The sequence below is a fragment of the Eurytemora carolleeae genome, unplaced genomic scaffold (assembly GCF_000591075.1).
Source record: "Eurytemora carolleeae unplaced genomic scaffold, Eaff_2.0 scaffold76, whole genome shotgun sequence".
Classification (NCBI taxonomy): domain Eukaryota; kingdom Metazoa; phylum Arthropoda; class Copepoda; order Calanoida; family Temoridae; genus Eurytemora; species Eurytemora carolleeae.
Window position 1 is genome coordinate 367861 of NW_019396128.1, and position 27964 is coordinate 395824.

A 27964-nucleotide genomic window follows, 5' to 3' on the forward strand; every position below is an offset into this window, starting at 1 on the left:
CCTATAAAAACGTTACCCATCAAAAACGATTCACACCTTATAATGTTTTCTGCATCTATTCTATTATAAGTTCCCCTTTCTACAGCTCATTGAAGATAAATCAATCTTAAGCTATTAATATGCATATTGTATATTAACATTTATTATTTATTCCTTAGCAACACATATACATTATACTAATTCCCAGTATATTTGTATATACTAATTCCCAATATATTTGTATATACTAATTCCCAATATATTGGTATATACTAATTACAAATATATTTTTATATAACAGTTCCCAATATATTTGTGTACAATTTTGATTACAATAATTCCCAATAAAACTATGTATTTCACTTTATCTCTCATATTTTTTCTCCTAATTCTTCAGTTTTCATCTCCTTTCTGTTATACTTTATGCCTCCAATATTGTCATATTTTATTTTTCCTTCCTCCCTATCTCCTCCTCTCTTTTGCCTATACAAGCAGCTATTTTAAAAAATCCTCGTTGTGTTATATATTAGAACTCTTAGCATTTTTATGACATTCCTTGGAATGAATTAGCCACGTTCCGTGCAGTAAATTAAACATCATGAAAAGCAGAGTTGAGGAGCTCAGTAAATCTCGCATTTATAATCTTACGCGACATGATTTTGCTAATCTGTGCGCAGATGAAAGTTTAAAGTTTACAAGAGACTTGAAATGGTGGGCTAGAAGCTAGTGAGCTCTTGAAAAATGCCGGAATTGCAGAAACTTTGACTTTTTCTCTCATCAATCCTTGTATCTCGAGGAACACAGTGGGGCATAGGGGAAGGGAGGAGATGTGGGGCNAGTAATATTTTATTTTCGGAAAAACTTGAAAGTACAAAATATTTTTAATTGCGATAAATATAATATATTTTTTCTTTTTTCTTCAACTATAATTTGTTATTCTTTAACCCCTTCCACCCCTCCCTTCTCCTCCTCTTCCTCCTCTTCCTCCTCTTCCTCCTTCTCCTCCTTCTCCTTCCTTCTCCGACTTCCCAAAACTTCTGATTATCCTTAGGGTAGCGGGATATGTTTCTTATTTTTTTGGAAGCACAATTTTTAATACAACAGTTTTAAGACTTTTTGGCAGGGTTTTTAAGATATATTGCCGAGAGGGGTTTTCAGGACCTTGATATTGCAGGGTGGAGGTAGAGTACTAGAGTATATATGTAGAGTGAAGTTTTTTTTTGTAAGATTTGAGAATTCTTGTTCTGGAGAATACTATCAATCACTAAGACAGGTTCCCCCGGAACATCTGAACACACACAGCTGAGAAATAGTATTTTGACACATTTCCGACTGCCCTCATGGGAGCGAACACTAAATTGAAAACTTTATAACAAAAATTAGGAGCGTCCTAATCACTGACTGAACTTGGCTTATCGAGGCGCGACGCATCAGTGAATTATCACTGGGATTGCTTTACTACTGGAGAAGCAAAGCTTCATGATGTACGGAAACTTCCCGTTGTTGTTCTCAACAGGGACGTGGTTGGCGAGCACCAAGCTCTCCAGGGCCTGAGAGAGACTGTCGAACTCAATGAGCCCACTGGAGCTACGCTCCGTCTTAGACGGAAACATTTTTATGCATTTTGGTTTCGGAGCTCCATGTTTACAGAAGATCTTTTCAATATCTCCAGCATCTAGGCCGGGCGGAGTATTGAAGAAATGGAGGATTTTAGAGGGAGGTTGAATCCGGTTTTTCGACGCCATTTCTGGGTTAATAAACCGGTTATTTTTGTTCCCCATGAAGTCGATGAAAGATGGAGACCCGTCCTGAAGCTCGTAGGGTTGCTGAACATCAGCAAGGAAGGCTTGTTTGGAGAACCCTAACTGCATCTTCGTCTCGAAGAACGTGATGTTGTTGAGGTTTGTTACAGCTCTCTCTACAGCTACACTATCCCCCATCTGAACCATAGCGCAACCTTCCTTAGTCTTGAGAAATTTAACCCGAACCACGTTTCCGTACAAACAGAATAGGTTAAATATCCGTGTACAGTTCATGTGCTGACTGTTTAAACCATACACCATGGTTACAGAGCTCTGGGTCTGGTTAGGAGGCGGAGAACTGAGAACCTGGGACGAAACTAATGCTCCGGGTTGACTAGGTACCAGAGACTGGGTTTGCTGAGGGACTAGTTCTCCTGGACTAGGGAGCCGAGGGAGTGATTGGGTAAAGAGAGAACTAAAATTTATTGACGGAGAAGCTCCTAGGGAAACTGCTACTTGTCCGCCCGGTGGACCAAATAAATGATGGGGGCGGAGTGCCAGGGCGAGTGGAGATAAAGCCAGATTTTCTCCGGCAGCTAGAAGAGGATCCTTGAGCAGGACGGGTCTCTGAGTCCCCAGGGAGAGCATAGTCTGCTCCAGGATATTAGATCCTAGACTAGGATTTGTATAATCAAAACTTTCACTATCATTTTTATAAACGTTTAGTTTGGTTGGTTTAGCGTACTCTATCTTGAGCGTACAACACCCACTGTATATATCACAACCGTGTAGGCTTTCCTTCGCTCTCTGAGCAGATTCTAAACTATCAAACTCAAGCATCGCCTGGATACCATTTTTCCGAAATATCACGATCCGTAGAACCTTCCCGAACGGGTTGGATATTGTGTGGAGCACGTCACATGAGATCGGAAAGGTTGGATTTAGAACGGTGTAGAGTAGAATGTGGTTCGGGTTGTCTTCAACGGATTTCTTTGAAAGTTGGATATCCACGAGCTGCGGAGGAATGAGGAACGGATGCCCGAAGGTTTCAAAGTTCGTATTGTAATCGATTCTAGGACGCTTGGCCAGGGGACCAAGTTCCTCCTCGTAGAGAGTCATCATGGGTTGGAACAGGTTTAGTCTGGATATGTCTTGGGGTTGCAGGTGTGATATGTGTAGTTGCTGCATGCGAGGGTAGAGAGTTTATGTCATGTTTCTAGGATCCCCCTGTAATAAAGAAATTATGTTTATGTAAAGTGTACTGTACTGTACTGTGTACCAACACCAAGCTTCTCAACAAACAAAAATGCGCGAAAGTTTTTTTTTGGTTAAATTGTACATTTTCTAGTTGGAGAAGCTTGGTGGAGAACAAATAGAAAATATATACCGCTACAGGGGGAAAACTGGGTTTCGAGTTTAAATAAGGGAAGGGGAATATGGAAGTACCGTAGGGAAATGCATCTTTTAGAATCTGGATATAGAAGAAGATTGAAGGATTTTATATTCAAAATCCAGGAAGATGAAAGAAAGAGAAGGTTGGCACTGACAGTCTTTATTTGATCAATCTTATTCAGGTTGTAGTCAAAAGATTGTAGATAGTAGACTTTAGACTTCGTTTGTAGACATGTAGACTTAGTTCGTAGACATGTAGACTTAGTTTGTAGACATTTAGACTCAGTTTGTATACATATAGACTTAGTTTGTAGACATTGGACTTAGTTTGTAGACATGAAGACTTAAATTGTAGCCTGTAGACTGTAGACAATAGGTTGTAGACTGTAGACAATAGGTTGTAGACTGTAGACAGTAGACTATAGACTGTAGACTGTAGAGTTTAGGCTACAGACTGTTAAGATACAATACAATATGATACAATTTAGTTAAATAGGATGGAAGAGACTAAAGTGGAATTGATGCAATCTAATGGAAAAAAGTAAATTTTTACATACTTTTTTTCATACAAATTTTTTTAATTATTGATAATATTTCTGGATTATTGAACAATTCTTTTAAGTGTATTCTTTAATTTTGTATTTAAGGGACTGACTGTATACACATAATATCAAGTTGTTTTTAAAGGGACTGATATATCAATATTTCCGATTGAAACCATTCTCTTAAACGCTCTTCTCATCAGGAATGCAGGATCATTTCTTTTTGAAAATTAATTATTTTTATTTGATATGTTATATATGTCATTTAATAATTTATAATCTTACATAATCCTCGCGTTATTTGATTAATTCCATGTCTCAGTTAATTTAATTAAAATGCTTAGAAAACTTAATGAAAAAACTGTTTGCTACATTTTCAACGTTATTTTACATTTTTGATGTTATTAACTACATTTTTGAACCGGGCACGCGTATACTTTTCGGGGAATCTAAATTTTTGAAATCCCCCGTTCCCTTCCGTGATTTATTGTTTAGAGATTCTAAAAATATTTCACATTATATAAGTTAGTTGTGAGCAGGGTCCAACCCCCTGATAAGCGTTAAACAAAACGAATCACTACTTTTTTGCCAATATAAAACAAAGAAAAAAAGAAACTGATTCTGGTTTCTTTATAAAAGTCAGTTGCGCATTTACACTGCATAAAAAACATGTAGGAGTTATCACAACCTGGAAAAAAAACGACAATATCTTCCTTATTAATGATCAAATAAAGATTTCAAGGGTACTGTTGTGAATCGGGCATTGTCATCTTTACATAGAGGTTTACTTGTAATTACGTCCATATTCCCTTTAATATTAAACTATGAGAAGGAAACTGTAAGGGGAGTGAACTCTGTTTCTCAAGAAACTGTAAAATCTGAAAATTCATTCTCTCCGGCCGGTATAAAAGTATAAAATATAAAATATGGTATTTAGTATTCTCCCCTATCATCTGTGCATTATGTTGCTACCAGTTGGGACCACCCAACCACAAATACGCGATTACAATTTTTGGAATTTTTTAACTTCACACTTCCCTCATTCTTACTGCCCTTTGTCCATTCTTCCCTCACTTCTGTTTTCCTATCAGTTACTTCCCTTAAACTCACTTCTCTTATATATACTTCCAAAATCCTTCTTACCTCATCCGTTTGATCATTCTCATTTTTACTTCTTCTACATCCCTTATCCATAATCCTTACTTCCTTTATTCATACTTTATCATGCATGGTTACCTTATACTTATCCATTCTTTATCATTCTTACTTCTCTTTTCTATATAATTCTTACTTCTCTTTTCTATATAATTCTTACTTCTCTTATCAATTCTTAATCATACTTTCTTCTCTAAACTTTTTTATTCTTCAAACCTCATCCATACTTGAACCCCCCCCCCCCTTAATTCTTCAAACTTTTGTTAAAACTCAATTTGAAATCTGAAAATGAAGTTCAGGAGATTTTAAAATTGATTAGGAGAACATTTTCTTTACTCTGTAAAGTCTGCGTCAAGTGTCGAATCAAGTTAAAATACTGCTGAGTATAGGATTAAACTTCACTACCGGAGATTTTGCAGGATGGGCATTTCTTACATATTTTCTCCGGAGCTAAGCATAAGCTATTTTCTAAACCTAGATCTGGGTTAGGTTTAGCTAACATCTATACCCGGAAAGGATTTAGATAAGCTATCAACTATACCCGGAGTAGGGTTTATATCAACTATCAACTATACCCGGAGCAGAGTTTATAACAACTATCAGCTATGCCCGGAGCAACTATTAACTATACCCGGAAAATAGAGTTTATATCAAATATCAACTATACCCGGAGTAGGGTTTAATATCAACTTTCAACTATACCCGGAGTAGGGTTTATATCAACTATCAACTATACCCGGCTCGAGTAGGGTTTAATATCAACTATCAACTATACCCGGAGTATAGGGTTTATATCAACTATCAACTATACCCGGAGTATAGGGTTTATATCACCTATCAACTATACCCAGAGTAGGGTTTATATCAACTATCAACTATAACCGGAGTAGGGTTTAATGTCAACTATCAACTATACCCGGAGTAGGGTTTAATATCAACTATCAACTATACCCGGAGTATAGGGTTTATATCAACAATCAACTATACCCAGAGTATAGGGTTTACTTTATCTTTACTACACCTTTCTTATAAAGGATAGAAAGAAAAGTGGTATAATTCACTCCTGCAGTATTCTAGATAAACAATGAATAAATATATTTATGCAACTAAATATCTGGGGTTATTTCAATTATCTGTGAGGAAAATCCGATTACTTTGTTACAAATATACTTCATTATAGAATAATTGAATCTTCTTTCATCCTATTACTTCCCCCCTTTCAAGCATTCTTTTACTCATTTTACCTCATCTGTTCTTCTTTTTCTCAAACATTTACCTCTTCTAATCTTCCTTTACTCAAACATTTACCTCTTCTATTCTTCCTTTACTCAAACATTTTCATCTTCTTTTCTTCCTTTACTTAAACATTTACCTCTTCGTTTCTTCCTTTACTCAAACATTTTCATCTTCTTTTCTTCCTTTACTCAAACACTTACCTCTTCGTTTCTTCCTTTACTCAAACATTTACCTCTTCTATTCTTCCTTTACTCAAACATTTACCTCTTCTGTTTTTCCTTTACTCAAACATTTACCTCTTCTGTTCTTCCTTTACTCAAACATTTACCTCTTCTATTCTTCTTTTACTCAAACATTTACCTATTATATTATTCCTTTACTCAAACATTTACCTCTTCTATTCTTCATTTACTCAAACATTTACCTCTTCTATTCTTCCTTTACTCAAACATTTACCTCTTCTATTCTTCCTTTACTCAAACATTTACCTCTTTTATTCTTCCTTTACTCAAACATTTACCTCTTCTATTCTTATTTACTCAAAAATTTTCAACTTATATTCTTCATTTACTCAAACATTTTCCTCTTTTATTCTTCCTTTACTTAAACATTTCCCTCTTTATTTGTAGGATTAGTAGGATGAGTAGGATGAGTAGGATGAGTAGGATGAGTAGTATGAGTAGGATGAGTAGGATGAGTAGGATGAGTAGGATGAGTAGGATGAGTAGGATGAGTAGGATGAGTAGGATGAGNGGGGGGCAAACACTTTGTATTCCAAGATGTCCCAACAGATGCTTTCAAGAGACTTATGAAAAGTTCTTCTTGTGGTAAAAGTATTAAAGTTTGGTGGGTTTCTCTAAATCTCTAAATCTAAATCAAATCCTCGAGAACTTAACAATTTGTCTCCTTGTCTCAAAGCTGAGAATAATCCAACCCCCGTGGTCAACATACTTCTCGACAATATAATCTGGGTCGCTGACAAGCCAATCAGCTATAACAGGCTTATCAGCTGACAAGCTAATCAGCTGACAATCTAAACAGCTGACAAGCTAATCAGCTGAAAAGCTTATCAGTTGACCAGATAATCCGCTGAAAACCTAATCAGCAGACCAGATATTCCACCGATAAAAAAAATATTTAATTTTTCATACAATTTTACATTCTTTTATCCTGTCTAATCTATATACATATATACATATATACATATAAAGTTGTAATCTCTTTTTATCAGATCATAACTCAGAACCTCTTGAACGATTTGCCTCAAATTTTGACTGGGGAGCTCGTTAGAACCTCACGAATGTTCTTAGCTTGGTTAAAAAATATTTTACGATGATTGGGTTGACTTTAAAGAGAAAAATTAGTTTCCAAGTAAAGCTGGGTGCCCAAGCTCGTGCTTAAATAAAAAATTTAACAAGTGACATTGATCATTGTTTGCACATTTCAGGTATCTAATTGTTAAATTCAATGTTTTGCGTTTTTAAGCCTGAATTTTTCTTTCTTCATTCTCAAATAGACAAATATTTAGATTTTTAAAAAGAATTTAGAAAAGCTGCGAGGGGAGAGCTGTCAATTAAACTAGGAAACTTAACTAAGATGTTTTCAGGAAAAAAAAATGAGATTAATTGTTTCTGAAACTGAAGAGTATTACAAACAAAAATGGCGGTTTTATAGTCAGCTGTTTTTGGAAAATTTCGGGCTTTGTTATGGGAGTTAAGGCTTCGGTAGAAAGTGATCAAATCAAATATGAAAATATTAAATACAGATCCACTCCAGACCGCTTTGAAAATTGCATTAGTTTTAAACTGGGTCGGCTATATAGTAAGACAATTTAGACCAAGAAGTAATTTGTAAAATTAAACTGCGATTAACTATTAACTAAAGTCCAGGTTAATCCCAAGAAAGAAGAATAAAAATTGCCACTATCTATCAACCAAAGTCCAGGTTAATCCCAAGATAGAACATTTTGAACGAGGAAAGAACCAAAATAAGGAAAGAAAACTGAGATTTATAGAAAAGTCTCGAACCAAAGAAAATAAGGCTTATCTCACACCAGAAGGATTAAGATAAGGGACCTCCCTCCCACCCTCAGGAGAAAAAAAATGCGAAAACTTAAGAAATATAAAAAAATGTAACCCATTTCTTTTTGTTTACTTTAGGGGGCTCCTATATATAGAGCATTTAAGACCGTTTTCGGCTACGATTATAGCTCATTTTTTTAATGTATCACTTAATAATAATGAAAAGGGGCATTGGATAGTGAAAATTTGAAAAGATCAGGGGAGGGTGATGACAGGGGAGGGGGGAAGATTATGGGAGGGGAAGGGTAGACCAAGGGAGGGGTAATGGGGTGAAGCTGAATGAACCTGATAAAATTATTAAAATAGAAGGGAAATAATAAATATACAACAATAGGATCAAATTTTAATATGTTTCGGAGAAAGAAAATGATATTTAGAAACAATGAAATACCATATTTTACAAAAATATGAAAATCTTAGATAAAAATTAACTAAATTGTTAAAAGTCTCTTTTTGTATTAGTAACCCATTCACCACTTTAGCTCCAACCATAATAATAAAGGGAGTGCTCCCTAATCTACCAGAATAATAAAGGGAGTGCTCCCTTATCAACCATAATAATAAAGGGAGTGCTCCCTTATCTACCATAATAATAAAGGGAGTGCTCCTTTATCTACCATAATAATAAAGTGAGTGCTCCCTAATCTACAATAATAATAAAGGGAGTGCTCCCTAATCTACCATAATAATAAAGGGAGGGCTCCCTTATCTACCATAATAATAAAGGAGTGCTCCCTAATCTACAATAATAATAAAAGGAGTGCTCCCTAATCTACCATAATAATAAAGGGAGTGCTCCCTAATCTACCATAATAATAAAGGGAGTGCTCCCCTATCTACCAAAATAATAAATGGAGTGCTCCCCTATCTATCAGAATAATAAAGTGAGTGCTCCCCTATCTGCCAGAATAATAAAGGGAGTGATCCCTAATCTACCATAATAATAATAAAGGGAGTGCTCCCTAATCTACAATAATAATAAAGGGAGTGCTCCCTAATCTACCATAATAATAAAGGGAGTGCTCCCCTATCTATCAGAATAATAAAGTGAGTGCTCTCCTATCTGCCAGAATAATAAAGGGAGTGCTCCCTAATCTACCATAATAATAATAAAGGGAGTGATCCCTAATCTACCATAATAATAAAGGGAGTGCTCCCTAATCAGTCATCATGTAAAAGTACAACTCCTAAATTTATCTGAAGATTTTACTAGAATTGAAAAGTCTAATATAATGAAAATAAAATACACAATTAAATTGACAAACCTCATACTTCAGCTAAAAATAATTCGCATTCAAGTTGTTTTTTTATAACTTCACAATTATCACGTTATTATCAATAAAATGATGAAAAAGAAATAATTGATTCTAACATTGATTTATTGACAAATTTCATTTAAGAAATATGTCCTTAACATCTAATTAGTTTACTGTAGAATTTTTGATACATTTTTCGTTGTCGTTTTTTAATAATTTTTATGAAATCGATTCTCAAAACGTAATCATCAAAAAAGATGATTTTGACTTTGCGCTCAAACTTATAAAAACGTTTTATTTGTCTCAAATGAATCCTAAAACATTTCTCCACAATTCTACATTCTCAGTTCAACTACCATACATTGCCGGTCACTCCCTTTAATATTTAAAGAGATAAAAGGACTGTAAACGTATTTACAGTCTACAGTCTACAGTCTCTTTCAGAAGGGAAACCTAGAGAAAAAATACGTTTTTAAATATTAAGAAAAACAATTAATTTTTCGATTGTCATGAAAACCGTTTAAATATTTTAATGTCAAGAATGCTGCCTAATTAAATCACGTGAAGTTTGAGAAATTTTCACTCAAAAATCTTTTACATCGTTTTACTTTTAGTTAAGAATAAAAACTATATAAATCAAATGTTTATTAGTATTTTTTGTCCTTGCTTTAAAATTTCTGAAGCGCCCCTATCCCCCCCCCAAAAAAAAAATACTCTGGCCAAACGCAAATAACGCAAATAACGCAAATGGTAAAAACATGATTTTTTCTACAATAGTTTAATTTCCAATTTTTTCCTCTAAAACTTATTATTTTCACACAACTTTGCCAAGTTTCGTCTCTACCAATTATCCTTTAATAGTTTAGATCATATTAAAGAAATTTTTGAGAAAATTCAGCTCAATGAATTCAGCTCAATGAATTTCTTCTCAAACTTTTGATGAAATTGTGAGGAAAAGTTTAAAATTGAAGAGTATTTACTATTCTTTTCACAATCACTCAGTAGTAAGCAAATAGATCTTCAAAACATTCAAGAACCTAAATCCCTCCTCTCTTCTTATCCCCCCCACCTCTCTACCGCCCCCCCCCCCTTCTCTTCATATCCCCGTACCCTCCCTTCCCCCTCCTAAAAGCAGTGAACCTCTGTTAAAGATATATTTCTGCGAAGTAAGTTTATCATCAATATCTCATAAAATTATTAATAGCGGACTGTAAATATATTAAGCAAAATCACGAGTAGTTAATTATTTGTATCGATCAGTTTAGTATAGGTAATGAAATGTTAAACATTGCTAACGACCAGGATTTTTCTTCACGTTTATCTTTGAGACTTTTGAAGAATCGACCCGTTATATTTAACAGTCAAAATATCGAAAATTCGTAGAAAAACAGACACAGATGAAGTAGTTCTAAAAAGTTAGGCAGGACAGATATAAAATACCTGAGCAGGCAAATAATAAAAAAGACGCAATTAAGGCAGACACAAAACAAATGAAAAAATTACATTCAATTTAAGACGAATTATGTTTAAAATAATAATTTTCAAAATAAGATTTGAAAATTTTCCAGCTGAAGAAACATTATTCAAATTTAAAGAAAATATTGATATGGGGAATTTAGTCATTACATTTAAGATCAAAAACTAAATTTTGAATCGCAGGGAAAGTAAATTATTTTATTCAATTTTGTAATTTTTTGTTATATATTAGGAAATATTTTAGAAATATTTAATATCCAGAAACAAAATATATTTGATATAATTTGAAATAATATTTGAGCTCAATCCAATTTTTAAAACTTATAAAACCATTGCTTTATTTTTGAATCTAACCTGAGCATTTTTATTTATTATTATTTTTATCATTAAGACAATATATATATTTGATTCTAAGGGAAACATACTAAAATGATACTGATTAGTTCCTAATTTGAAAAACCAATGGGAAAAAACAAGGAAGTGCATGGGGGAGGGGGGAGGGATAATGAGGGGGGTAAAAAAAGGGAGTCAGATGATTTCTCTTCCATGTATCTATTATTGAGGACGGAGGAGTAAAGAGAACCACGGAGAAGGATGGGAGAAAAAGTATACCTTTGGAGATGAATCCTGCTCCGGGTACAAGTATAGACTAAGGATCAGGTTTGAGAATTGCATATTGTGGAGGATGTTGGGCAGCCTCGGTTTGGCCTCGGTGTTGCCCAACCCGGCCTCACTTTCACTCAAGATTGATAAATTATAATTCACTCAAATATTTACAATATTTCATTCACACTTTTTCCTGCCATAGTTAACCAGGGATTCAGAACTCAGTTTTCAGAACTTAAATATAGTTTTTAGAATTTAAAATCAGTTTTCAGAACTCAAATACAGCTTTCAGAATTTAAAATCGGTGTTTAGTGCTAAAATCCAGTGATACGAATTCAAACTATTTTTTAAAACTTAAATTAAATGTTTAAACCTAAATCCAGTTTTAAACCTAAATCCAGTTTTTAAACGTAAATATAGTTTTTAAAACTTTAATCCAGTTTTTAAAAATTAAATTCAGTTTTTTAAAATTAAATCCAGTTTTAAAACCTAAATCCAGGTTTTAAAACTTAAATCCAGTTTTTACACCTATATCCAGAGTTTTTAAAACTACCAGTTTTTAAAACTTCCAATTTTTAAATCTTCCAGTTTTTAAAACTACCAGTTTTTAAAACTTTCAGTTTTTAAAACTTTCAGTTTTTAAAACTTCCAGTTTTTAAAACACAAATCCTGTTTTTCAACTTCCCATGCATTAGTTATATAATTTACAGCTTAAACTCAAGAAAAAAGTAGGAAGCCTAAATTTGAAGATCTAAAGACTAAAACCTAGATTTTATCAAGGTGTAGTATGACGACAGCATGACAATACCTTTTCAGTAAAAGACAACGATTTAACACATGGTAACATTAGGGAGAGAGAAACAACTATTTTCTGAACATTATGGCCAAGGGCGTATAAGAGGGAGGTGGGGGGGAGGGGGGAACATAACAGTTTTTTAAAAAAAGAGTGTGTGTCTGGGGATGGGGGCGAATTTTATATTTTGTGTTCACATTGTATATATTGAATTGGGTTTAAAAAAGTTGAAATTTCTTAATTAGACCTGAGGCCGAATTTATAACATTTGAGCCGGGGTTTGAATTTAAACCGCGGCTCAAATATGGTTGGTTCCACTTAAAATCATATTCATTGTTTCAAGATTTAGGCCGGCGTTCAATTGAAACCGGTTTTAGGCGAATTTGAGACGCGGCTCAAATTCATTAAATTTCGGACTCCAAACACAAATATTGACGATAGTCATGGTGAACAGAGCATAGTGATCCAACGGTTGCAAGCTCTCACAAAAAATCGATGAGAATTTTGAAAATTATTTCTAAAAACCTAAAATAAAAAATAAGTGCTTTTGAGCTCTAAAATGTACATGTTTAGGGCTACAAAGTATAGGGCTGAAGTATAATTTAAGTCCAAGGAGCTGCGACACTTGAAAGTTAAAAATTGACTGTTTATACCAGTCTAGATCTATGTGAGAGGAATTAGAGAGTTTTTAAAATTACTAACCTTGTTTTCCCATGCTTTCCCACTGAAGACTGAAGAATACTAATTTAGTAAAGTGTTTAAAAACAATACTTCTTTAAATAAATCCCTTGACGGAGTGTAATTATGTAAATGTAATTAAGTGGTGTTTAATTTGATGAAAGGGATTGTATACATCATTGGATGAAAGGGATTGTATACATCATTGCATGAAAGGGATTGTATACATCATTGGATGAAAGGGATTGTATACATCATTGGATGAAAGGGATTGTATATATCATTAATTGAAAGGGATTGTATACATCAATGGATCAAAGGGATTGTTTACATCATTGGATCAAAGGGATTATTACATCATTAGATAAAGGGATTGTATACATCATTGGTTGAAAGGGATTGTATACATCATTGGTTGAAAGGGATTGTATACATCATTGGTTGAAAGGGATTGTATTGTATCATTGGCTCTATTGCTTCAGGTTTGAAGGATTATTCAGCAGAGTGCACTTATTTTAGTTCACAATTAAAAACAGTTAACAAACATAATATCCCGCTATAGTAGTAAACAATGGAAAAATGGGCTATAATGTTTTTTAAAGCGGTGTAATAATTCTTCGGATTAATCTAATTCTTCTTAGATATCCGTTGGTGGTCAAACCCTGGAGGGCTAATTTATTTTGTGGAATTTATTCTCAAATTCAAAACATTTGTTTATCGAGATAAAGCATTTAAGATTAATTTAATGCTTTTCACAATGTAGTTCCGAGCTCTGCACACTTTTAGAAAATTATTCGTTTGGCAAATATTTCATTTATTTTTTATTGGTTTCAAACTTCACTGAATGACAGTGGTGTTCTTCTTTTATGAAAATAATGATTAATATCCAGATAAATCATAGGGATGAAACATGCAGAAAAATTCTGTTGAGACATTTCAGAGAAAGAAAAAGCAAAGCGGGTTTTTTATATCGTTAAATCTAAAAAAATGTATAAAATCCCCAAAAACTATATTTAAAAAAAAGAAAAAAAAATATGAAATTTCCTTTCTATGATATGCTTTTTATGTAAGTCCATTCAATTAAATACCTTATCTATGAAATGTGTCCTGTCTATAAAATAGCACAATGCAAAAAAAGTACAGAAGATAAAAAAGAAATCGATATTCTAGACATGGCTTTATAGAGAAAATGAAAACCGACTATGGTCCTGAGCAGTTGAGATTTGCGTTAAAGTTTAAATCCACCTCAAACTTTATAATTTTGAATTTACAAATTAAATTTATGAGAGTTCTAGATCTGAAAGAGAATTTGTAATCATTATTACATAAACATTTTATTATAGATAAAACCAATGCACAAAAAATACTAAAATCAATTTCCCGGATTTTGAGGCCCAATTTTGTGCCTTTAAATGAATTTTGAGAAAATCAAAAGTAACATTTGGATACAATGTGACTCATAAAACTTTGCAATAGGAAGACGACAGAGAGACCCGAGTTATGGTTATAAATAATCCAGTTAACATGAAACACGGCAAATGTGCAGCGTACACCGTGTACACAATTGCACTTAATAAGTTAATTTTCAAGCTACTAGTAAAACTATTTGCTTTATAACTACATCAAATACACATAAGGCTGATAAAATGTCGTCTTTCTATTCCTGACTATATGGATCCCATTGTATATAGAACTGCACTGTGCCACTGCCAACCAATCGCACTAGGGAGAAACCGGTTTTTTTAGTTATGTTTACAAACACATCAGATGGAAACTGCCGTCCCGGGCCGATTTTTAACCAGCTAGAGCAAGCTGTACGGTACAATTACAGACTATGTAAGGTAAACCGGGACGGTACGCCAAAATAATGATCCTCTTTTATTGAAATTTATGTAAATAGAAAAGAACAAACACTATTTGCTGAAAATACCCCCCCCCCCTTTAGATTTTAAAATAATGTTAATTAAACCCAAGGGGGAAATACCCCCGACAAGAGTACACTGCAATAAGTTTAATTAAAAATTTTCTTTGTGTTGAACATTTGATTTCATTTTTAAAACACTCTGAATAGTGTTAAACATTAAATTAATTCAAATTGAATAATTAAAGAGAAGATCGTTAGATAATAGTCGATGTAAAAAAAATTATTCTCAGGATTGAAAGCAAAAAAAATTTTATCTAATTGTTTGCTCTGCCCTCTTCTATTTTGTTTTTAAAATTATGAAAGTAAAATTTGTTTTAAGTTTCAACAATTTTTTTCATTTACGAATAGGTACGTCAGACCCCCCCCCCCCCCCCCCCCCCCCCTCCCCTGGTAAAAAGGAAAGGGGGGGGGGGTGATATGAAAAGAAGAGAACATGAATTAAAAAGATAAATGTGACACGGACTGAACACAAACATCAATTATAAATAATTGAAATATTACCTCTGTAACTTGATTGTCACAATATTAACGAGGAGAGGAAAACGAGCCACAACAATTTCTCGTCCGAACCACTTCGAAATCCTCGTTCGTCCAATATTATTTTCTAAAGTGTTTAATCCTGAAAAAAAAAATTTTCTCACTTTTTACGCGAATTTTTAGAGAATGGTGCGAATTATACTGAGTTCATACTCATAGAACTTTAATCTTTTTTGTCAATTTTTTCGAAAACCATTAATTTTTCGATTGGTTCCATGGGAAAAATGAAAGGAAGAGGTATTTCAAAGTTTAAGCTATTTATTTCATATCGTGATATTATATTATTTTTATATCGATAAACTATATTCATTTTATATCGTTATATTGCATTTTTTTTATATCGTTATATTAAATTAACTTTAAATCTATTTTAAATTAAATTGAATTCTCACGGATTTGAAGATTCCAACATGATGTAATCAACGCAAAATTAAAAATTGAGGAGAATGTGGCTCGGAAGAGAACTTAATGTGGTCTGCCTTCCTCTCCTCCCAACTAACCAACTAACGTCATTAAACCACTCTTCTCTATCATTTAACGAATGAATCTTGTTAAAGGGATTGTGCACGATTAACAGGGGTTCCTTTGAACCTTTGGTTTAGGAATAATACCGTAGTGGATCGGGCAACAACACTTGAAATTACACGAACAGTCCCTTTCAAGAGGATAATTCCCCTAATCCGTGAGAGTGACGATGACGATTCCCAAGGAACCTGTTTTAAGCAGAGATGTACATAGTTAACTCTAGGTTTAAATGTTTTCTCAGACAGTAAATAAATAATAATATTGATTCATTGATAACTTCAAAGTCGTCTTTGACCTTTGAAATAGCTTGCGGCATTCATTTAGATTTTTTTATGAAACAATAACCACAAAATAGCCTTAATCCTGCCATTTCCAAATGTGGTCTGACATATTTTTAATCTCCATAATTCTATTTTATTGAATAAAACCATGAAAATGTCTCAATCATGTCTCCGTTAATTTTGAAACCACAAAATGGCAGACCACATTTTGTAAATGGCAGGACTAGGGCTATTGGTTCATATTTATATATTACTAATGCCGCAAACTATTTCAAAGGGCAAAGCCGACTTTGAAGTCATAAATCAATGTACAGGGGCGGATACAGGATTTCAGTATAAGAACATCCAGATTTAGAAACCTAAAATACACGCCGAATGCGATATTTTTTTTACTTTCCTGTTTTGCACTAGGTTTTCTCTTCCTTAAGTGCTATTGAGAAGCTATTCTAAAATCTCAGGGGGGCCCCCCTGAATTGGTCAGGGGGTGCAAAGGTCTTGCTGCCTCCCTGTATCCACCCCTGTCAATTTATATTATTCTGGGTTATTAAACTTTAAGATATAAAAAATAAAGTTAATAAGTTGATACTCTCCAAAACATCGAATTAATTTGATTTCTAAGAAATTGTCTAATTCTATTAATTATCCTGTGAAAAGATGATTAATCTTTTATATCTAACGACGCTGTTGAGAGAAGAGTAAGAGAGTAAGGCGAAAATACAGTTAGTATACAGTGAACCCCATAAAACTGTGAATATAGGAGTACATGATTAGTTTAATCTTATGAATTATTGATGTTGGTATAAAGCAATTAGTTTTATCAGTAACTTGGGAATCAATATTATTTATACCACTGATGTATTTAAAGTTAATTGGGGTAAATATGATTTAAATAATCTTCTTTCTATTCCAAAGATTTTTGGGTCTCACTTTACTGTGCAACCTGATAGTTTAAAAGAGTATAGAGTTTGAGATAGTTGTTTCTGAATTGATACAGACTTAATAATACAGAGAGAGCTGTATCTGGATTGATACAGACTTAAGCTGTATCTGGATTGATACAGACTTAAGAATACAGAGAGAGCTGTATCTGGATTGATACATACTTAAGAATGCAGAGATAGAATTGTATCTGGATTGATACATGCTTAAAAAACTATTGGAGTAAGGCATTTGTTACATACCTAAACAGTAATTTTGGTCGCTTTCATCCATGGTAATTTGTTAATTTAATTTAGTTTTTAATTAAAAAGTCCTTTTACTTCTGTTTTAAAATGGAACCAATATTCAGTAAAAAATAGTTAATACTTTCTTTTAAAGATAAAAATAAAAAATTGTTTGCCCTCGGCTATTTAAAGATTAAATAGTAGAAATTACTAAAATACAACTGAATTATTCCAGTGGGAGCGAGGATGTATACATATTTTTGTAAGCCTCCCCATGCCCACTTTATACACTTGGTAAAAAATAATTTATATACTATTTGCAGACGTTTAATTATTCTGAATATTAGCGACAACAAATCAGTAATTAATAATGAAAAGATTTTTTATTTAGACCAAAAAAGTTTGTAGGAATCATAAGTAAATATGCAAATAACATACAGTAAAGAAAAAGATACAATTTTCCGAATGAGAAAACATCATTATCTTGCAAACAGGGTTAGTTTTATCTTATTACTCAAGAAACAGATACCCCCCTCCCCTCCAATCATATAACCCCCCCNTTATTCACACTTATATATTTAATTTTTTATTCAGAACTACCTGATGTGCCCGTGGAATTTCAAAAACACTTTGAAATTTTTTTCTCGAAATTTTGAATATTGAAAAAAAAGTTTTTTGTTTGTTTTAACTTTGTTACCTTCAGGGTTCCCATGGGATTCCTCAAAACATATCAGCTACTTTATATTTATATATTTACGATTACCATGCAGGATATGGAATAAAGATGAAATGCAGATGTAGATAAACAGAAGATTGAGATCAAGCATTGATCTCGATATCCACATTTCACAATACAAGAGTTCCCAGCTCTTAATGCCTAGTTTCTGAAAGTTCTTTTAGTTTTAGATCCTTGGTTACATCTATATCTGTAGATCTATCTATCTATCTATTTATCTATCTATCTATCTATCTATCTATCTATCTATCTATCTATTGATCTTGATTAGTATTCTAGTCTTCACTTCTCTTCTATTGAGTATGTTCCTACCATTCACACATTCATGGAAAATATATATCCCTCCTCCCTCCTCCTTTCCGTCTCAACACAGAAACTCCCTCCTCTCTCTCCTTGACTATTCTGTGGTTTCTGTGTTTTACCCTCCCTCCCTTTTCTGACAGGACTATCCTGTGGTTTCTGTGTTTTACCCTCCCTCCCTAGAACCACTTGAGCCTGTGTGCTAATTCTAAATTGGATCTATCTGCGTTTTTTTTTCTTCATGACTTCTTCAATTTTATAATTGCTAACAAATTTTTCACGGCAATTTTGTATGACGGTCAAACGGCTTGTCGGTGTGTTAGAAAAGTCGAAAAAAGTCCAGAACTTTTAATGATTAATAACTTGTTAATAACCCGACAGAGCTTCATCTATATTTATTTACGGTACATCGTATATATTATATTTCTTTTGCTCTCTCTCTGCGCCGGAAATAATATTATTTAATAAAGTATTGGTATCTACAAAACTGCCTGACCCCATTCAAGAAACTGGGTTTCATCATGATAATCTGTCTTCAGTTTCGTGCTCTGTCTGTTCTGTACACAAGGAATTGAGAATGGGAATCCTTGAATTTCAAAGAATTTGTTTCTTCTTCCAATTTCCGAAATATACTGGATTCTATTGAAATGCAAAAAAATCGAAATTACTTTTAAATAATGAATCCGGTTATTGTTATTATTCGGTTAAATTAAAGATCAAATACTTAATCTTTTATTTTTAAAGTTTATCATTGAAATTAATTTCTGATGTCAAGACACTATTTTACCTGGCCATCTTTTTTATAGAATGGTATATCCAATTCTCATCGGTACCCTTAAAAACTTTGTTTGATTTAGAATGAATGACATATCGATGTTTTTAACTTGTAATACTCAAATAGATTATCAAGAACAATAGATTGCAACGTAGAATTTGGTCACTATCAGTACAGCTGTATTCTTACGTCATAAGTGTCCATTCAGTTTTGTGTCCGACAAAATTATTAACAATAGTGATAATTTTAGAATAAAGTGCTTATTTTACAGTGAAATAAGAGTAATTGTGTGTTCTTTATTTTATGTTTTTACACTTTTTATTTAATCTTGGAAAACATGTCAACTAATGGGAGAAAATGTTGTCTTCCTTGTTATATTTGACACTTGTGACGTCATGTATAATTTGTCCATTTCTCTGTTGCCACCTATTGTACTTGATAATCTATTTGATAATACTTAACCAAGGAATTAATATTCATCAATGTCTCCAAAATCTTTGTTTATAAACCTATGTGTACTGCAGTTTCTGGGCGGAATATAAACAAATAAAATCTAAATAAAGATATGTGAGTTCCTAAAGTTCTTTGTTCCTGAACATTCTTAAACTCTTGCTTAAACTGAACTTTTGTTTTCCGATTTGATTTCAAATGTTAAATTCATCTCTGAGCTTGAAAATAGATCATTGGAGAGATAAACAATGTACAAACAATGTTCTAGCACTTTTCCTTTACTTTCTTCCAATCTTTTAGCTGCAATACAAACAAAAATATTAAAAAGAATTGAGGTCTTGCAACGAACTCAAATCTTTTAATGGCTATATCTAGGCGAAGTTAAAACCTTTGATATTAAAAACTTAAATTATTTGATCTGACAGTATTGAAATTTGGTTCCAAAGATATATATAGAAATAAAAAATTAGAGTTTGTGGTAAAGACTCGTTTCATATCAAAAATAACCCATAATTGTCGTCATAATGCAAAATTGATGAATCCAATTTCCGCAAAAAAAATAGATTTGGAATTCTCATGAGGAGTATCACAAGAAAATGAGAAGTTTTTACACTTTTCGTCATCATTTGATGTTTTTTTGCTAAGAATTTTAGATTTGCGGAACACTAGTGTAACGGTTAGTTTTAAAACAACACATAGTAGACATGTAATAAATGCCCTACTCCAGCAAATTCTTTTAGTTCAGTACCAATCCAGGTACAAGGTTCATCAGTAATACCATTGTCAATATCAATCCGGATATGACTCAGTCTGTATTTCAGGTATCTGTCTTACAAGATACAACTCAACTAGAACTCAAGGTTCACACAAATACCACAGTCAATATCAATCCGGATACGACTGGGTCTGTATTCTCAAGTATCTGTCTTACAAGATACAACTCAACTAGAACTCAAGGTTCACACAAATACCACAGTCAATATCAATCCGGATACAACTCAGTCTGTATTCTCAAGTATCTATCTTACAAGATTCAACTCAATCTATAACTCAAGATTCCTCAGTAATACCATAGTCAATATCAATCTGGATACAACTCAGTCTGTATTCTCAGGTATCTGACTTACAAGATACAATTCACTGTCATTCCCAATCTTTATCTATCTTTCAAAATTGATTCAGGACCCCTCTTGCTCGCTATTTCTATAATACCTTAATTAAGCAGAGTTTTCTTCCAACCAACGTAAATTTTGAGTTCTATGGTACAGGTTACACTAATGAATGTAATAACAAGGTTTACATGGTTATTTATAAGCATAGTTAGGTTTAATGGCAATGCAGGTTTGATGTAGTTATTTACAATAGTAGTTAGGTTACAATTTACATCGTAATATATATTTATATATATATTCATATTGCGTTTAGGTTTATAAATATGGGGATTGTTACAATATTTATTACAGACATACGATTTATTGAATGTCGTCTTCAAATTCTACAGTATTCTTCTTATAATGTTTAAAAAGATTTCTATTGTGTTTGTAAACTTATACAATAAGGGTGATACTGCTTTTATTTCTCATTTGTTGTTTGTTTTCCTCTATCAATATCTACTTCTTTTCTAAATACACTAAATAAACAATAACAGTAGTAAACTGCAATAACGCGGGATGTGGGAGGGAAGGGAAAGGGAGGTGAAGGGNAGATAAAACAACAAGACGGCTGCTCCAAAAAACATGTTAATTCCTTCGCTCCAATCTTAATATAAGCTAGATTTCTCGTAGAAGAGGAACAAGAAACCTATGGCAATAAGTTTTGAAATTTTTTTTTTTTTAAACTTGTTTTATCGAAGCAACAGTTCAAAGAAATGAATTCTGTCAATATCATTCGTTGACACTACTATGAGATTATTGATTTTAAAATAGAAAAACAAGGTTTCCCATTAGTTTAGCTGTAAAAAAGTCCTGAATCGTGCATAAATCTATATCTCTCTATTTATAAAATTGTTATCTCTGTCTGTCTGTATGTTTGTTTGTCCGATCATAACTCAGGAACCCCTGGACCAATTTGCCTAAACTTTTGATTGGGGAATCCGGGAGACCTACGGGAAGGTTCTCAGCTTGGTTTTGAGATTCTAAGATGAGTGGGTTAACTTGTTAATATAGCTAGAATCGTAATTTACGACAAAGCGCTGGTAAACGGCGGGAGTAACTCTTAGGGTTCTCAAGCACACTTGTAATAACCTTTTATCCAACACAAATATAAGAGTGCGGGTTGGATGGAATTTCGAGAAAAAAAAGAAATGTTCTCTTAAAAGTCTAAACATTCTTACAGACAGTAATTCAATAAAAGATCAGAGAAAAGGGAGGGGGGTAGAGGGGTAGCAAATATAGTAAATTATGTTGTACATTGTCCCAATAGCTAAATGTGCCCATTAGTAAATGCGTAAATAATGTTTTACATTTGCAATTAAACCATTCAATGTACATAGATATATATAACTCCGTCGTACCCATATTGTGATTGCTTAACTACGTTATATATAACAGTGCTTGTGTGCTGTGTGGCATTTAGAGCTCGATTAATAGCTAGTGTACGCATTGATGCCTATAGCTAACGAGATTGCGCCCAGTGGTATTGGCATTGATAGTTCACGGGATTGTAGTTGCGTGGACGATGTCCTGGTTGACTTCGATAGCGGACGGGTTGTACCTGGATAGATAGGTTTCGAGAAATTGCTATGGAGTAGACATTTAATTCAGAGGAAATAGAGGAACTATACTTAATAGAAAAAAGGAGTGATCCCTCGAATACTAATGAAGGTACTTATCCAGGGAGTAGGGACTAAATGGGATTAGGAGAAAGGGCTTGAGAAGTATTTTTCTTTTAAGAGCTGATCACGTTCATCTAAAAGGGGTAGCTTGGTACAATAAGAGGGGCTGTTCAAATTACCCCCCCCCCCTTGAAGTAGAAAACACGGATACAGGGGAAACCCAGTACGAATGATGAAAATGAGAATTAGATAATTTTTTGTAATTGCCTGTAAGTCGGTATAAACATATATATTTAAGTGAAGCTACCTAATGCACTAAAAAATTATGCCCCCCCCCCCTCAGCCTTTTCAGGGTTAAAAGGATGATTTGTGTACTGCTGTAATGTGTAATGTGTTTGTGTGCAAATATATCTGTTTTGGAGGGATCATAGAATCTGCATAGAATGCTAATATATTCACAAGAAACTGCATTTAGTTCAACTTATAACACTTATTTTGCATTTCATTCTTTACTCAACTATTTATGTGTTGTTGTGCCCACAGCCAATGTTCACAACCGACCTATATAATAGGAATATTTTTAAAACATCTATGTACATTTATATCTTTCAAGATGAAAAATGTCGTCTTATGCGCAATCTATCTTTATCTATGAACAATTCTTTTAAATTTTTCTTTTATATGCTACTATATCAATTCTAAATACTACAATTCGTCAAATAGATATCACAAGTCACAGAACCACAGATGAAAAAAGACACCCTGGAGTAACCAATGCGAGATGCATTTGGTTTCCTCTAATTGAATTCAGTCGCGTATTGGTCTATAATTCAGCAATCTGTTTCCTTGTAATACTTTATGTGATTAAATACTGTTAATATTAATATCATAAAGGAACCTAATACGTAATTTCAATCAGAGTAGCATGTTTAATTATGTTCAAGAATGAATGAGAGATCCTTGTCATAGCTGAAAATTGATTATTTTCAATTTTGTTTTTATTTATGCTTCATTAACACTCAGAGAGAGGTTTAAATGTGTCTCGAGTATGCCACTTGTAAAAGTTTGAGTGATGAAATTTTTAATATTTTAGTTTTAACTAAATACGTCAACACACCGCATGCCTAATGAATTAAACACAATTCATCAGGAACTTTGCTACTATATTTCGAATGAATAATCGTAGAATTTGTGAGAGGTGGTGATGGTTACCACCCCCCCCCCCCTGATCTAGATATACGCCCCCCCCCCTTTCATTACTAACCTTGTTTTCCCATGCTTTCCCACTACTTACTCCTATTCCCCCCCCACCCCCCATCCCATTCCTTTAAAGTTAACTCCACTAACTTTGAAAACTTAAAACCCGTCTCAAAGAGCATTCCTGTTTAAGAAGTGAACTGAACCCACATCAAACGCTTCATATTATCTTATTTAAGTCTTATCAAAGGGACAACTTTTAGGCGATCTTCGAAAGTTTATTTTAGCTTCGATCGAACCAGCTTCGATACAGATATTTCTTTTCGTCCATGCATTGTATTACACCCTATAACCCTAGAAATATTGGTTATTATAAATAGAACGGTTCTATTTAAACATGTTTATAATATATTGTATATATGTATATATAATTATCCCTTCATTATTCTCTTCATATTCAGAGTTACATTCATCCTACATTCCCTTCTCTCAATATCCGCCTAGTTTCCCATCGTTATCCTATCTGTAGACCCCGATTTCGAATTTGCGCTCAAACTTATAAAAACGTTTTATTTGTCTCAAATGAATCCTAAAACATTTCTCCACAATTCTACATTCTCAGTTCAACTACCATACATAATGTCAAAAGCTTTCCAAAAGGTTAAATTTTATCAAAATCTGACAAGTGGAAGTGTGTCAAAACAAAGATGTGAAAACGACCAATACTTTTTGAGTTATGTAAAAAAAACCACAGGGCCCCGCCCAGCAGGAATAGGGTTAAGGAGAAGGATTTTATTTTTTCTCTTTATTTGTCATGTCTCATTTTTATACAAATAGTTTTCTTTGCTTGAATATTGAAGGCTTCACTTTCAAACAATAATGTCTTAAAACACTGATCTACGAACTATAATTCCCCCAGGTAGAATTTCTGATCGGGTCATTGTGTACAGTGGCTGTACAACAAGAAGTCTAAATTTCCAGATGCCCCCTCTATTACTAATATCTCGATGGTTTTTTTCACTTCTCTAAATTATAGAGAAATTTATGTTTACGATTTTTGAGAAAAAGAAATTAAGAAGCTAATGTTTAATAACGAAGAAAGAATATGTACTGAGAAAAAGAGGAAAGGATGAATATAAGTTTGATTAATTTCTTTGATTAATTTAATATAAATATCCCCCGCTTCTCTTTATGACGACAAAACAATAATCAAAAATTTTAATAAAATCAAAACCAAATATGAGTAATTATCAAATAATATTAATAATTTACAAATAATTCTATAATAGACATAAAAATTAAAGATAAAATTGGAAAATAAAACCCTGATAATTAATTATTTAAATCAATAATAAAAAGGTGAAAAAAGTTATCTAAAATCAAACTTAAAGGAAAGATGCAAGCAAATCGTATACAGATATCAAATAGAAGATTCGAAACAATCTTGATATCATGTATTCTAGACTTTTGTTTTAATGAAAACAAAATATGAGTAATTATTAAATAAAATCATAAAATGGCAAAAAAAAATTACTAATTCAAATATGAAAAATTTTAAAAACTTAAATAGATAAAAATGTTCAATTCAATAAAAATTATGATTCAAAAACTAAATTTAAAGAAAAAAAATGCAAACAAGCTGTCTATTACCGATCTTTTAAAAAACATTTCAAAATAAAAATCTGTTTCTTCTTAACTTGGATTTAATCAAGTATATTCCGATGAATTTTATTATTCCTTTTAGATAATTAAATCATTTGTTATGCTTCTCCGAAAATTAATATTAAAAAAACTTAAAAACTTCATGACAATATTAGCCTTGAGTAAAATTGAGAGTACAGGGTAACCCCCCCCCCCACCTTTTAAGTGAGCGATTTTTATAGAATATTCAAGCAAGAAAATGGCCGAAATATACATACTTTCTTTCAGTTGAAAAAGTACCTATTTATAAATTTATAAATTTATAAGTTTAATATTACTTTTATTAAAGGATAAAAATTCAAGGTTTTAAGAGACTATACAAGTAATTTAACTTTCCATATTTTTTTGTTTCTTTTAACCGTTTATTTACATTTGTGGCTTCTCTGCGAAAGTGGCTTGTGCCTTTCTTGCTTATAAGAAGCAGTGGAGAAATTCGCAGAAATAAACACTTCTCGAGTAAAAAAAACGACGCTTTCAATTCCAAGTTTTTAATCAGATTCCGGGTTGTAAATTATTCACTTAAATTTACGCCGTACAGTCCCTTTAAGATTTCCTATTTGTGGGAAACCCTGGAAAATAAAAGTTTTATTACGTCACGGACAATTATTCTCCCTGTAGTGGTTAACCCCATTGTTTACAAATTAGGAAAATTACATCGCGATTAGTAACATTTTGCGTAGCAACATTTTGCATTGTAACATTTTGCATTGTAACATTTTGCATTGTAAGATTTTGCATTGTAACATTTTGCATCGTAACATTTTGCCTTGGTAACATCTTGCATGATAACACCTTTTCATTGTAACATTTTGCATTGTAACCAAAGAGAATAGAATATATATAAGAGGGGAATTTAAAGAATCTCTCGGTATGAATATTTTCAGTCCCTTTCAGCCTGAAAGGGAGTTCAAAGTGTACAAATCATGTAAATGTTCACAAATTATATGCAGTAGAGTACATTAATACAGTATGTTCCCTAGACTATCCATTTCAATTTCGAATTTTTTAAACTGTTCAATAAACTTTATAATGAATTAGGTGAGTAAAAACATCATTTGATTTACAGTTATAACGAAAAATCATCGTTTGTAAAGTGGAAGGCATAGAGTCTATGTGAAATGATCATTGGTCAATTATGAAACCAGCCTATTTCATAATTTGGTTTTCTTTTAACAATAATTTTAGATTTTCTATAAAATGATATTCCAGGGCCCAACAGGTTATATAGCATAAATATGTGAAGTACGCCTGCAGTATGGAAACAGTACAACAAAATGGCCGTTTTACACTTTTTTCTAGTAAATTCCTCTCTATATATTCTATTCTCTATGGTTACATTATCCTTCCCTGGCTAAAGTTTCTCATGGTTTGTCATTTTCTCTCTCTCACCCTATATCACTGAATACTTGAATACTATGGGTAGGCCCTACCCATAGAGAATAGAATGTATATTAGAGGGGAATTTACTAGTACCCTTGAAACCTTAATCTGATCAAAATTGTGGAAGATTATGTTGTTTTCTGCCTAGAAAAGTGTTATTTTCTGTAAATTTTTCCATTGTTTTTTAAAGTAAAAAATGCACAATTTACGTTTTCAGATAAACCACAAATGAAAATATACAGTTTAGATAATTAAAAACATGCATTACCATTTTAAACTTAAGGGTAAAGTTGTGAATTGGGGATTGCCGTTATTTAATGTGAGCTCACTTGTAATTTTAATTAGGCGACATAGGTTTATCTCACGGTGGACTAGGGTCAGTTTGAACTGGAACCGGACTGAACTCTTATACCATCCTCAGTAACGTATATCAAGTACCGGCTCGACCCTATCCTGTGTCGGCTCTGTTTTAACTTTTACGGCGCGGATAAACTTTATACAGTACCCAGCCTATCCTAGGTCTATAGCTTAGTTTAAGTGATCCTGATCCAAGTATAAGTTTTACACAATAGGAAAAAAGTTTACTCATTGTGTCCAATTACAAGTCACCAAGTTAATATATTTACTTACTTTCTTTAGCTCAGCCAGTTTCATAACAATCTAATGGTGCCTCTTGATGAAAGGGAGTGTACAGTGTACAGAGTTTACAGAGTACAGTGTACAGAGTTCACAGTGTACAGTGCACAGAGTTTACAGTGTATAGTGTACAGTGTACAGTATACAGAGTTGACAGTGTACAGTGTACAAAGTTTACAGTGTAAACAAGAAAAACTGAATCCAAGTGAAATTATATTTCTGGAATTAAATTAAGTTCGATCGGATTCTGCAGCACCATTTTCAGCTAATTAATCTAATAGATATTAGATAATCTATTTGGTAATCTAGAACAAGTTGTACAGTATACATATCAGACTATAGACTATTGGCATCAAAGAAAGTTGCGTACATTTTGAAACCAGTTCTCTCTGGGCGAAATTTGTAAACAAGAATAGATGGATCCGTGTTAGTTTAGTATCCGAGGAGGTTAAGCATTAAATTTTGATAATTTAGATAATTCAAATAATAGTTTCCTATGACCAGAATTTTTAATTGGCGATCCGACATTTTAATGTTTAAAAGTTTAATATGCTTTGGCCGTAATATTAATTCGGTGAGTTTTCGTGCTCTAGCTCATTTAGTTTTTAATTTGTTCAAAATTCGTTTTCAAATTCGAATTCAGCATAAAA

General features: G+C 32.9%; 1 protein-coding gene across 2 annotated transcripts; it reads right to left on the bottom strand.

Moving 5' to 3' along the window:
* Window positions 1-1192: 1192 nt before the first annotated feature.
* LOC111695783 (heterogeneous nuclear ribonucleoprotein L) lies at window positions 1193-27328 on the bottom strand. Of its 2 annotated transcripts, none has more exons than XM_023465222.1 (2): window positions 27309-27328; window positions 1193-2948 (listed from the first exon to the last, which is right to left on the bottom strand). In XM_023465222.1, exon 2 carries the CDS (start codon window positions 2907-2909, stop codon window positions 1410-1412), a length of 1500 nt encoding a protein of 499 aa, XP_023320990.1. In that variant the 5' UTR covers window positions 2910-2948; window positions 27309-27328; the 3' UTR covers window positions 1193-1409. The 2 variants fall into 2 exon arrangements, with proteins under 2 accessions (XP_023320990.1, XP_023320989.1); XM_023465221.1 differs by lacking the exon at window positions 27309-27328 and adding an exon at window positions 11472-11502.
* Window positions 27329-27964: the final 636 nt, after the last annotated feature.